Here is a 13,079-nt window from a genome sequence, read left to right as displayed (position 1 = left end):
GAAAGGGCTAGAAATCTAGTACACATCTGGACTAAGAGCTCTTAGAAAAGAGGTCCCGGTTTAGAGCTTGCTGCACCATGTCCTACACCCACCACACCCTTACTGATTCTGTAGATAATTGGTTAATTGCTGTCGGCGACGCAGTCACCCAGAGAACAGGTAAGGGTAGGGTGGAGGACTAACTTGGTTGCGCCTCTAGGAGGAGCTGTGTGTTGGGACGCTATCTTACACCTTCACAGCTGGGTGTTCTGCCTCCTGCTGGCCAGAACTCGAAGGTGAATGTGTTCCGGTTGTTTCTTTCTAAATCTGTTTAACATCTTGCTGTAATGTTCCTAACCATTTATAAAAATAAGAGGTATTACAAGATAAATTATTATTTTTATTTTGTGTTGACTGAATGTGATTCTGATAGTCTACTGTACGCAGTCTGAGCGCATGGCGTGGAGTATTATGGGGTGTCCGATGCAATGCTAGCTGTATGGGCAGTGATTAGTTTGAATTCTTGTTTGGCTTGTTTCCCGATATATGAATTGCAGACATCCCAACTTTGAAAAAGTTCAGGGGTGGGGGCCTTGAAAGAAAATCACAGATATATAATTAAATAATTCGCTGATAGATACTATAATATATATGCAATACACTATAACTCACCAGTCCAGTTCAATAATCTCACTTTCTTTGCAAACTTGCGCTTTCGCTGTATGTGGCTTGTTTAGCAGGTTTGAGAAAATTTGGGAGCGGGGGGCGATTTCCGGGAGATTCTGGATCACTTGCGGGAGTCAGGGAGGAGACGTCGATTTCCGAGAGACTCCCGGAACTTCCGGCAGACTTGGGATGTCCGGAATTGTGGTTTATAAACTGAAGTTAGCTTGTGCATTGATATATTTTTGTTATGGAAAAGATTTCTGTAAAGTTCTAGTGAGAACTCCCCGTGTTTTCTTAATGGATTGTCAACCACCGACTTTGCTAAAAAATATGACTTAAATTGCATGTTAGTTAACCTGCAAAAAATCTGGGGTCTCTGAATTTTAAATAAACAATTCGAGGGACTTTAAAAAATACAAAGTACGAACTGTAATAAGGTGTGCAGCGCCTGGTTTAAAATCTAGATTTAAATGGTAATTTGATTAGAAAAAAAGTGTGTGTGTAAATGTTAGTTTTGGAAGTGGCTACCTGGGGTTTGTCAAACACCCAAATAATGTCAATATTCGCAGGTCTCTGGGCGCTTCGAGGTAAGAAGAGAACTGATGTGTTTGCTGAGTTGTATGGGGGCTGAAACACATTGACAAGACCAAACAAGGCATGAAAAACGGCAGAAAAGAACACATTCCTCCCCATTTCTGGGTAGGGGTCAAAAACCAACGTGCAGCCCCACCTGGATGATGAGACGGCAGCCATAGTGCACCAGAACGCTCACCACACACCAGCTATCAGTGGGGAGGAGAGCAGAGTAATGAAGCCAGTTCATAGATGGGGATTATTAGGAGGCCATGATTAGTAAGGGCCAATGGGAAATTTGGCCAGGACACTGGGGTTACACCCCTACTTTTTGAGAAACCCTGGGATTTTTAATGACCACAGTCAGGACCTCAGTTTTACATCTCATCCAAAGGATGGTGCCTTTTAACAGTATAGTGTCCCCTTCACTATACCAGGGCATTAGGACCTACATAGACCACAGGGTGAGCGCCCCTTGCTGGCCCCACTAACACTAACAGCAACCTTAGTTTTCCCCAGGAGGTCCCCCATCCAGGTACTGACCAAGCCCACCCCTGCTGAGCATCAGTGGGCTGCCAGTTGTGAGTTTTCAGGGTGATATGGCTTCTGACTAAAAATCACACTACCAACAAGCCTGCAAAATATGATGCACAAATATGGCTCCAGAGTGGGGTTGTTGATCACTCAGATATGCTATATATGTTCTGATGAGGTAAAAAGGTCTTTGGAAATGGTGAAATGGCATAACGATGACCCGCTGATTAGTTCCCTCATACTTCAAGGCTTCCTTCCCAAGCTTACCTGCCTGGTTTCCAATGTTCTGCTTGAAATCAGTATCCAGCTGTCATACCTTGCTTTGCAATACCTGCGACTGATTTTGGTTACACAGCCTCCAACAACAGTATAGTCATTAAGTGAATTTATCAGCAATCTTCTCGTCTTTTCCAGTCCCTGACCTCATCTCTATAGCATGGTTTATGACTTGGATCTTGGACGTTCCAGGTGAAATTTCTAAAGCCAAAATCAGCACCTCAGATTCCCTGGCCATGTTGTCTCTGTAAAAAAAAGATGTGTGAGGATTTCCACACAAGTGCATTTCCCCTCTCGTCTTCAATCCAAACACCTGGGAGTGCAAAGATAGGCAGCCCTGATCCTCATCTGCTGTATTGTCTTTCTGGTTCTCATCCCATCTTGGACATTAAGGACTCGGTGGAACCGATTAAGTACTGGACTTCTTCGCCAGGTGAGTTTGTTGCACAGCCCAATGACTGCCATAGGTAACAACTAACAAGAAATTAAGCACATTACATTTTTACTGCAGTAAAATATTTGAAGGGTGTTATTATGCCAGATACCCACCTGTCCCACAAAATGTCTACAGTATATAACCACTCCCCGTGTTATGCAAGACTCAACAGCACAAATGAAACTTTATGCAAAGCCTCCTGTATCCGTTTGATGCTCAGACTGTGTATTATTGTGCTTTTTCACTTGAAACTGTAACCTTTATTTGCCATTATGTCAGGGAAGCACCCAAGTGTTTTTTTTACTGTTTATTGTGTATTACTGCATAGTACAATGTAACGAAATGTACAGTATTTATACATTTGTTAAAAGACCGTTCTCTCTCCAGTGTTGCATTTACTATAATTTTTTGTTTAGACAGGGAAAAAAGTTCTAAAATATTTTACATGTTCTAAAATAACATGTAACTTACATTTAAAATGAATTTAAATATAAATGGCAATTCTCTGTGTGCTCACTGAATGACTAAGAGTGGCATCCTCCTTCCTACTGTAAACTGGGTTATGTACAGTAAAGAGGTGGAAGTCAGAGCCCATACTAAGTCAGAGAATGGATGCATTGTTAAAACTCAACTTGATTTCTGAAGTAATGAGTTTGGTTTAAATTTATTTTCTGATGATCAAAGTTGTAACAATATAGTTACTTTCCTTGCACCTTGGGGTGGTAACCTGCATTACATTATTGGTTTCTTACCCTGATTGGACAAGCTCTCGCACATCGGACTTCAACATACCAACCTAAAATTAGCCTTCAGCATACTGCTGTGAAAGCATGTCCAGTGGTTCCAGGATCTCTTGGTTGTCAGTGTTAATGAAAGGAGAGACGAGCAGTATAAGGCACTGGCAACTGATCTGTATGGGGAGTACATCTAGCTTGTGTTCTGTTCAGCTGAAGAGAGGTTAGAGCAAGTGTTCCTAAACCTAGGTCTAGTACCAACCTAGTAGGATATGCAATCTCATCTGCTTTAGTAACAGCTTCTGTGGCAGATCCCCTTAGGGTTGCAGGTTTTTATACCTGCCACTAGAGGCCACCATATGAGCTCTAGTTGTAAATAGCAATATCGGGCATAACTGATGGACAGTTTGATAAATTATTTAGAATTTCACACTTCCATGGGTACAATTTGACTATTGGCTAATATTTAAAGGGTATACGTGCTGCAAGTGTGGAAAGTGGTTGTAGTTTGAGCTTTTTACCTGAAAGGGCAGGCAAAGCCACTATTTTCCCCACTGCGAGTTTTTGTGCGTGTACTTGATCAAGTGTAGGCTGTTGCAACATTAAAGGGGAACTGCAATGCTATTTTTATATTTTAGGGTTGGAAAGAATCTGCATTGATGAGTGCATTTCAAACCACAGCAACAGTAAAATGTAGTTATAAAACCCCCAATTTACAGCATAAAAGAATTTCCATGTATGCACAGCGACATGGTCTGCAATTCAGAACGAGGCAACAAGACGGTGACGTAAAGCAGCCCTATTACATTGTGAAGGAGCATGCTTGTTAATACACTTAATCCAATATATTGCTTTCGATTTAGACATTTTAATGGAGACAGTCTTCTTAATGAGAAAATACACAACAGTTCACTCATCCAGGAGTCAGCAGTTTTTCCCCAAACAAAAAAAAAAACATTTTTGCAGGCATAATTTACATTTCCAAAACTTTTTTCTAGTTGCTATCAAATATACTTAATCTATAATTAACACTTTCATTAAATGTAATTTCAAATTTTACTGTAAATATGGTTTCTAACCATCAATGTAAAGAAGATAAACATGTGGCAGAGAGTCAAGATGGTTCTTATAGTGATGGGGTAATTAGTATTACAGCAATTAGTGTGGGGTCGATTAAATGTCTGAATTTAGAAGTGCATGAGCAATAGCACATGGGTGGTGAAACCTCGGCCAAACTTGAGCTTCTTGGTGTGATCCCCCCCCACCATCTAAACAAGGGCTCTGGGACTGCACACATACAAAACAACTCTAAAACATAACCACACTTCACAGTGGGTTTGAGCATTTTCTCAAGCAAGCAAGGTCCATGCAACTAGTGGACACATTGAGTTAAATCCTTTAGAACAGGGAAAAGGGAAACCTTTGAAGGCCTCTCTAGTTAGAGGCTTCCACTGCACTTCCAAAAAGTCTATTGCTAAGAAACTTAGAAGCGTGAATTTCCAGACAACACTAACATCGCATTAATCACGAGAAATTACTTTGTCTCTGCAAGTTATGAGCACAGTATAACTAGCATAAAGATAAGGAAATTATCCAGTTCTTAACTTACAGGATATGTTTTGGTCTATTGCCTCTGGTGTATAAATAAATCTACACATACAGTGGTGTGAAAAAGTGTTTGCCCCCTTCCTGATTTCTTATTTTTTTGCATGTTTGTCACACTGAAATGTTTCAGATCATCAAACAAATTGAAATATTAGACAAAGATAACACAAGTAAACACAAAATGCAGTTTTTAAATGAAGGTTTTTATTATTAAGGGAAAAAAAAATCCAAACCTACATGGCCCTGTGTAAAAAAGTGATTGCCCCCTAAACCTAATAACTGGTTGGGCCACCCTTAGCAGCAACAACTGCAATCAAGCGTTTGCAATAACTGGCAATGAGTCTTTTTACAGCGCTGTGGAGGAATTTTGGCCCACTCATCTTTGCAGAATTGTTGTAATTCAGCCACATTGGAGGGTTTTCGAGCCTTTTTTAAGGTCATGCCACAACATCTCAATCGGATTCAGGTCAGGACTTTGACTAGGCCACTCCAAAGTCTTCATTTTGTTTTTCTTAAGCCATTCAGAGGTGGACTAGCTGGTGTGTTTTGGATCATTGTCCTGCTGCAGAACCCAAGTGCGCTTCAGCTTGAGGTCACGAACAGATGGCCGCCGGACATTCTCCTTCAGGATTTTTTGGTAGACAGCAGAATTCATGCTTCCATTTACCACAGCAAGTCTTCCAGGTCCTGAAGCAGCGAAACAGCCCCAGACCATCACACTACCACCACCATATTTTACTGTTGGTATGATGTTCCTTTTCTGAAATGCTGTGTTACTTTTACGCCAGATGTAATGGGACACACACCTTCCAAAAAGTTCAACTTTTGTCTCGTCAGTCCACAAAGTATTTTCCCAAAAGTCTTGGGGATCATCAAGATGTTTTCTGGCAAAACTGAGACAAGCCTTTATGTTCTTTTTGCTCAGCAGTGGTTTTCGTCTTGGAACTCTGCCATGCAGGCCATTTTTGCCCAGTCTCTTTTCTTATGGTGGAGTCATGAACACTGACCTTAACTGAGGCAAGTGAAGCCTGCAGTTCTTTGGATGTTGTTGTGGGGTTTTTTCTGACCTCTTGAATGAGTCGTCGCTGCTCTCTTGGGGTAATTTTGGTCAGCCGGCCACTCCTGGGAAGGTTCACCACTGTTCCATGTTTTCACCATTTGTGGATAATGGCTCTCACTGTGGTTCGCTGGAGTCCCAAAGCTTTAGAAATGGCTTTATAACCTTTTCCAGACTGATAAATCTCAATTACTCTGTTTCTCATTTGTTCCTGAATTTCTTTGGATCGCAGCATGATGTCTAGCTTTTGAGGATCTTTTGGTCTACTTCACTTCAGGCAGGTCCTATTTAAGTGATTTCTTGATTGAGAACAGGTGTGGCAGTAATCAGGCCTGGGTGTGGCTAGAGAAATTGAACTCAGCTTTCCAAAGATGTGATAAACCACAGTTGATTTATGTTTTAACGGGGGGGGGCAATCACTTTTTCACACAGGGCCATATAGGTTTGGATTTTTCTTTCCCTTAATAATAAAAACCTTCATTTAAAAACTGCATTTTGTGTTTACTTGTGTTATCTTTGTCTAATATTTCAATTTGTTTGATGATCTGAAACATTTCAGTGTGACAAACATGCAAAAAAATAAGAAATCAGGAAGGGGGCAAACACTTTTTCACACCACTGTAGTAGATCTTCATGAATCATAATGTATCGGCAAAAGATGGGCAGTCAAAAAAATTACTGCAGATGTTACTCATTAGCTATATTGATGCTTATATCCAGAGATACATTTGTACACTCTAACATAGTTGGTATATCCACACTATCTCACAACCAAAATAAACCTTGTTAAAGAGTGAATCTCATTAGTTTCTGAAATGCACTATTTCTGTCTCAGTGGTTTAAAGTTCTTTAATGAGAGTTTTTAGTTGTTCCGAGAGGAAACGCACCTCTTGACTGTTACACTACTTTAGTTTTTGGGCTCAAACTCATTTTCAGCTGAGGAACATTCATTAGTAATAGCCGGTTTTCCATTATCATGGAAAAATTGCATATCCAATATTCAAAACTACTATAGACAAGAACAATACTATAAACCTTTATAAAGTAAAATGCAGCACACCTCTCCCTTAATTAACTTTATTATACTCTGCATCTGTAGCTTACTTTTGACCAGACATCTGCAAATAAAGTAATCTTACACAAGATTATACAGCAAATAGCCAACTTGGTCAAGACATTTCCTACATTAGGATAGAACGCAGCCATTGTCACATCACTGCTCAAATTTCTATGAGAAAAAAAATCAAACTTATTTTAGTTAAACATGTAAACTGTGCACAAACCTATGAAATTCAAAATACCTTCATTAAAGGTGCAGCAACTCCGTAAAATGTCCAAAAAAAGTTTAAAGTGAAAAATAAATTGCTACTCTAAGTTAAATAAAACAAAAGGACCAAAAATGTGGATTACAGTGAAGAAATTAATGTTTCTGGATAACTGAAAAACCTTGCATGTAATTATGCAGAACTCTGTAAACTTTTAATTATTGCTGTTTAAGACGATTTAGTCCCCTTAGTATTTAAAATATATTAGGAGAGCCAGGCAACTGAACATTTGGTCTGTGGGCTTAGAAAACCTTTTGAAATCTCATCTAGAGCAGGTAGGTACCCTGGTCCCACAATATGAAGTTTGATTCTGGGATGAGATGGAATAAAAGCCTTAATGACTTGACTGAACCAATAAAGTGGGTAAGTCACTCAATCAGCTGAATTTTTCAATTGAAACATGCTTCTAAAACCTACAGGAACCCTGCAAAATTAGAGCAGGTTAAGAAGCTGTTGTCCTCATGACTTCATTGTAGTGTAGCAACAAAATTGCTGTTTCATGATCAAACATTTAAAATACATGCATCAAGAGCATGTGAATAATAGATCATTCTTAAGACCTTTCACCTTGCGCAGTACATTATGATCTACAGAACACTCGACTCACAAGGTTTTATAAGCCCATTTAGGATATATCACAAAAGAAGAATCTTTCCAGGGTTGCCAACGACACTATGCAGCTTTTGTAAGTTCCTCAGCAAACTCGGACATGATGTCGTGCACCCAAACATCCTTTTCTTCATGTGCTGTGTCCACTAGATAGACCACCACTCTCCTGTCCCAGGGGTTGGCACCCTCATGGATAGCCTCTATCTGAGCTACCAAGGGCTTTTTCTCCACGTGGTTTCGAAAAACAATGGAAACCTCCTCTGACCATTGCCTCTCCTTCACTCCTGTAATAGAAAAAAAAAATGATAAACAGTCAAGCACTATGTACTACGTGCCCTGGTTTCCCTCAGGCAAATGATCTATAAATGTTATTTTAACCACAAATCACTCATTTTAAAAACATGGAACGGGGGTTAAGTAATGGCACAGTTAGACCCAAATGATTTTGGATGTTCACTGTTCCAGTCTCTATAAAATGAGTTTCATTGCAGTTTTATTCTCCACCTTCATCTGAAGCATCTTAACCTGGTGTTTCTATTAACTATAACTTTGTACTACAATATTCTCATCACTAGAGGGCATACTTTTGCATACTGGAGATACAGTATTTTACTAGGTTAGTCAAAGGGGGAACTCTCAATTACAGTGACTGACTAGAGACCAATTTACTCAGCAAGGCATTTATTGGAGCATCTGATTCAAGGTTTCTGCTGTCAGAATAATGGTTCAAGTCTATCTGGGTAATTCACAAAGAATGGTCATAGGTTTACTATAAAAATAGTAGAGAAGACCTTTGATGCAAAAGCTGAAAGTGATTATCATACCTCAATCATAAGACAACTTTACACTGTTGCACATTCAGTGCAATAGACCAGTTAGCATGTAAGAAAAGTTAGAATGTAAAAAAAGTTAAGAAACTTACAATTTTAGGACAATCTAGGAGGCTAATGGTTTAAATTTTGAAGAAATTTTAGATTTTATAATTGTACACATCACTACAAAAATCTGACAGCCATTACCTAGAATGCAAGAAGACCGATACCTAGGTGTTTTTCTAATCTGAAACAATAAGCATCTTCCCATCATACTATGAGATTTTGTTAGCTATTCATCTTAAACTAGACTGGATGATAAAGTCTCGCAGTGGCTGATGAGGTAGAACATCCAGTAAATCAGAGTAATCATGCATATACTGCAGTCTGCATAAAATGTAAAAATCAGTGTATTAGTGCGAGAAGTAAAACTCGTCGTTAAACTTCTCTGGTATTGTACAATGTGCCATTTCAAAGTAACAAAGGGCACCAGGGAAACAACACCACATTTATTGCCCTGGAAGAACACGGAAAGCAGACACTGGCCACACCCTCCTGCTTTTACCTGCCAGCTGAGCTCGGACCCCCTGAAAGGGGAGCTGTCTGAACTCTTCAATCAAGGGCTGGAGCACTGTGCAGCTCACCAGCTCGTGCTTCCCGTAGTCAAGCTCATATACCGATACAAGACCATTAGTCAGAATCCCCTTGACAAGCACACGGTGCCAACTGGAAAACAAAAAGCATTATCCATGGGTCTTGTAAATTCAGTCTGGTCTTTTCTAAACTATAAATGTATACATTACCAGTAACAAGTATACTTTTTATTAACTGATTTTTTTTTGAGAGTGGCATACACAAAACAGGTTTCTCCCACACAAAAACAAGATCGGAAACTGATAAAGTCCTTGTATTGGAAATAGTTAGGTCTCTACGGATGGAGAAAAGCCTTTCAAACTGTGCTCACTGAAACATGATTCCAACTGCAATCACAATCAAATCACTTATCTCCTGAACTATGTACAGGAGTGTAATTACTGAAGTGGATACAGTTAAAGATTAACTGCTATCCTGTGAAAGTAATAAAAGAAGGAACTAACATACTGAGTAACAGTTTAATGGCCACAATTTTCACTGCATTCTGCCTTGAAAGATCTTATATGAAGATGGCCAGAATTGAAAGGTTAATGTTTAACTATTTTGTGATTGTTAAAAATAAATTAGACATTAACAGCTGTTTTTACTATCTCTATGGTAAAAAAAATTAACAAACTTTATCAGCTTGTAATTCTAGTGTGCTTAAATCCAAAACTTAATGGTAATCTGTAGTCTGTAGATGAGAACAATGACTTGTGGGTGGTTTTAATTCAAGTCACACTGCACTTAAACAGGTTGGTTATGGAAGCTCAGGGGTGAGAAAGAATTAACAATTCAACACAAAGTGCAAAAGGTTAGGCTAAATCCTGAAGCAAAAGCAAGAACAGCTGTATGATTTGTATTTTTTTCAAAAAAGGAGCTGCATACTTTCAAAAGGGATCAGCCTTCTGCATCAAGACAAAACTGCACAGGTGAGGCAGATTAAAGGGGAACCGCAATGCCATTTATATTTGGGGTTAGAAAGCATCAGCATTGATGGTCTGTAATGCACTCACAATAACGGTGAAATGTACACAGTAAATTGGAGGTTTTGCAAGTTACATCACAAAATAGACAATTTCCAGATGTGCACAGCACCATGTTGTTGGATTCTGAACATGGCAACAAAACATCTGGTGACAGCTTGTGAGCACATTTTTAATCCAATAGAAACATTGCTCTTGATTTTGAGACGTTTTGTTGACAAATACTACTTACTCGTTAACTGTGCTTTCAGATCATGGAACATTTCTTCAGTAAAATGCTGCATAACCTGTACTTATTTGCTCCTACATTACATTATTCATTATGGTGACTAGTGAGCAGGAAGGGCAGTATCACATCACAAATCATGGGAACTTGAATGCAGATTTGTGAAAACATGGCAGCTTGCAGTACTTTCACAAAGTTAATGATTGCGAATTAAGCATTTTGTAAAATTCTACAACGTCAATGAATTTATTTTGTTACCGAGATCTAATAACCTGTCTTAGAAATTGGGACTGTAGTTCCACTTTAACAAATAATGGAAGTGGAATGTTTTCTGTATGGAACTGTATTGGCTGACAATACATATCTGAGGGTAAGCATCTCCAATCCTGGTCCAGGAGCAGGTCACCATCAGTTCAATTTCTGAACATATGAAACGCTTGTTGTGATCAATTAAGCCAATGATTTATGTAATTGGAACTGATCAACTGGGGGGGAAGGGACAGTCCTCAAGAACTAGAGTTGTACAAAAAAGTTAGAAAAAAGGAGACCAATAGGTCCATCTACACTATTTGGTAGATAGTACTTCATTTGTCTTTTAAGAAATGGCTAGTTAAGACATCACGCTAACACCTTAAACAAGGTAGCTTGTTTTACACTCCTAGAACTCTGTCATCTTAATTGAACAGGTCTCTTGCTTAATCTATCAATTTAGAGGTGGTAATTTAGAGGTTACCAATCTTTAGTATGTGGCCACAGTGGATTGTGGCAGGAGACCTCTACTCTCAAGCTTAAAATGTTACCAAAATGTATTCAGCAGTACAATGCTTAATACTGATTCTACACCGATTAGGTGATGCTCAAAATGTGTTCAAATCCAAAAACTATTACATTTATCCTAATCAAGTAATTTGGTCCATGTACGCTGTTCACAGAACTCCTGAAACGAACAAACCACTGCCATCACTAATTGTTTCCATCCAGGGTGAGGACAGAGGTTAGCCTTTCATCTGCTCATCCATGGACAGCATGTTGCACTATTGTACTTTGGACACTGCAATAATATACTGTGGTACTTTCAATCAGTGCATACCTATCCACATTTTGCACACATGCTGTACTTATTTTAAATTTTTAGTCTATTTTTGCTTGTCTTGGGATGGCCTGCTGTAACACCTCAATTTCCCTTCGGGATCAAAGTCTTATCGATCAATCTCTATCTACAGTAAAATACTTTTCCACATACATGTCCAACTTACTTATTTTCCACTTTGGCTGCACATATTTGGTTCTTTTCAACAGGAATGGGTTTCCCCTCCATTTTGTTGTAATACAGGATCATTTCCCCCATCAGGACCACCAATTTATATAGATCCTTCCAGGGCTGGAAGACAAAGTGCCCAGGGTGGCAGGCCACCGACACAAAGATGTCCAAATTCTGCCCCACCTGTGGGAGCTCTAATAGAGGGGGGAGCAGAGAGGAAGTGGGGCTTAGGCGGTCCCCAGCTTCTGGGTGGGACTTCTTGGGGCTGGGGCTGCTCAATTCAGTGCTGGTCTTAACTGGGCTCACAGAGCTGCTGCTGAGGAACACATCCTTCTGATGCTTCCACAGACTGGAGTCAGCAATCTTTTGATTAATGCTACCCTCCATGTCATAAAAATTCTTAGAGGGGAACAGGTAGATATGCATCAACCCCTTGGACTCGTCCAATCTGGCTACCTAGAGAATAATAAAAAAATACTTAAGAAAAACTCACATATAATGCACTGCTCTGAAAATGGCATATTAGAACAATGTGTCTACACTGCATAACAGATAAAAAAATTGAACTAAAAAACATTTTAATTCATCAGGCTCCAAGCACACTCGCTTAAGTACAGTATTTTATGTAGTCAGACTTCATGCATACAATCATAATAGTTTTAGTCTACAAGAACTTTGCACTGAGATTTGAAAGTCACCAGTTATTTTAACTCAGCATACTTTCAAACTCTTGAATCCAAAATGGCACAAGAGACAATCCAAAACTAAACTTTTCTGCTGACACTTGCCTTTATGCTACAATCGGTGCAGTTCAACACACTGTCTCTGAGCCACAGAACTGCTTCAGGGGTCCATGAGCGGACACTGACAGGAAGATCAGCCAGACAGCACTTCATTGCCTGGAACAGACATAATGAGGGTTATGCCAGGTGGCTCTCTTGGAAGACTGCTCATACATGGGTAGAAACTAAACCAATGTGGTATTGTATACAGTCTTTATTTTCAATTTACACTTTTGAAGCCAAATTAAAACGCATAAAAGCAGAGAAACTTAGTTTTACAGAAACCCATGAAAGATGGTAGCAGAAAAAAGTTCTGTGGTTACTACATATCTCGGGCTTTAACAAATATACAATCTTGATTTAACCTACCAGGCAGATTTAGTTATGTAAATGACCATCAATACTGGCATCAACAGCTATGTAGAAATTACTGTTAATTGCAGTGCAGATTTCAGAAAATAAGCTTATGTGAATTTCATTTTCAATACTGTATATCCGAGACCTACGTTGTTTACTTAGCAAAAACCAAAAGGTAGAAATTAGTGCTTTAGTGATGTTTTATGCCTTGCATTCTCTTACATCTTC

General features: G+C 39.2%; 1 protein-coding gene across 3 annotated transcripts in view; it reads right to left on the bottom strand.

Annotated features, from left to right (window-relative positions):
* Nucleotides 1–6,923: 6,923 nt before the first annotated feature.
* Nucleotides 6,924–13,079, bottom strand: part of tdrd7b (tudor domain containing 7 b) — a 41,492-nt gene continuing 35,336 nt past the window's right edge. For all 3 annotated transcript variants that reach the window (XM_088922266.1, XM_088922282.1, XM_088922275.1), the window contains 4 exons: nt 12,497–12,611; nt 11,708–12,164; nt 9,172–9,332; nt 6,924–8,078 (listed from right to left, as the gene is read on the bottom strand). In XM_088922266.1, coding sequence (XP_088778392.1) covers nt 7,858–8,078; nt 9,172–9,332; nt 11,708–12,164; nt 12,497–12,611 — 954 coding nt within the window. In that variant the 3' untranslated portion in view covers nt 6,924–7,857. The remainder of the gene's footprint in view (nt 8,079–9,171; nt 9,333–11,707; nt 12,165–12,496; nt 12,612–13,079) is intronic.

The sequence above is a fragment of the Atractosteus spatula genome, chromosome 1 (genome assembly GCF_055471065.1).
Source record: "Atractosteus spatula isolate fAtrSpa1 chromosome 1, fAtrSpa1.hap1, whole genome shotgun sequence".
Taxonomy (NCBI): domain Eukaryota; kingdom Metazoa; phylum Chordata; class Actinopteri; order Semionotiformes; family Lepisosteidae; genus Atractosteus; species Atractosteus spatula.
The sequence above is the reverse complement of the archived record's forward strand: the minus strand, read 5'-3'. Positions and strand labels throughout refer to the sequence as shown.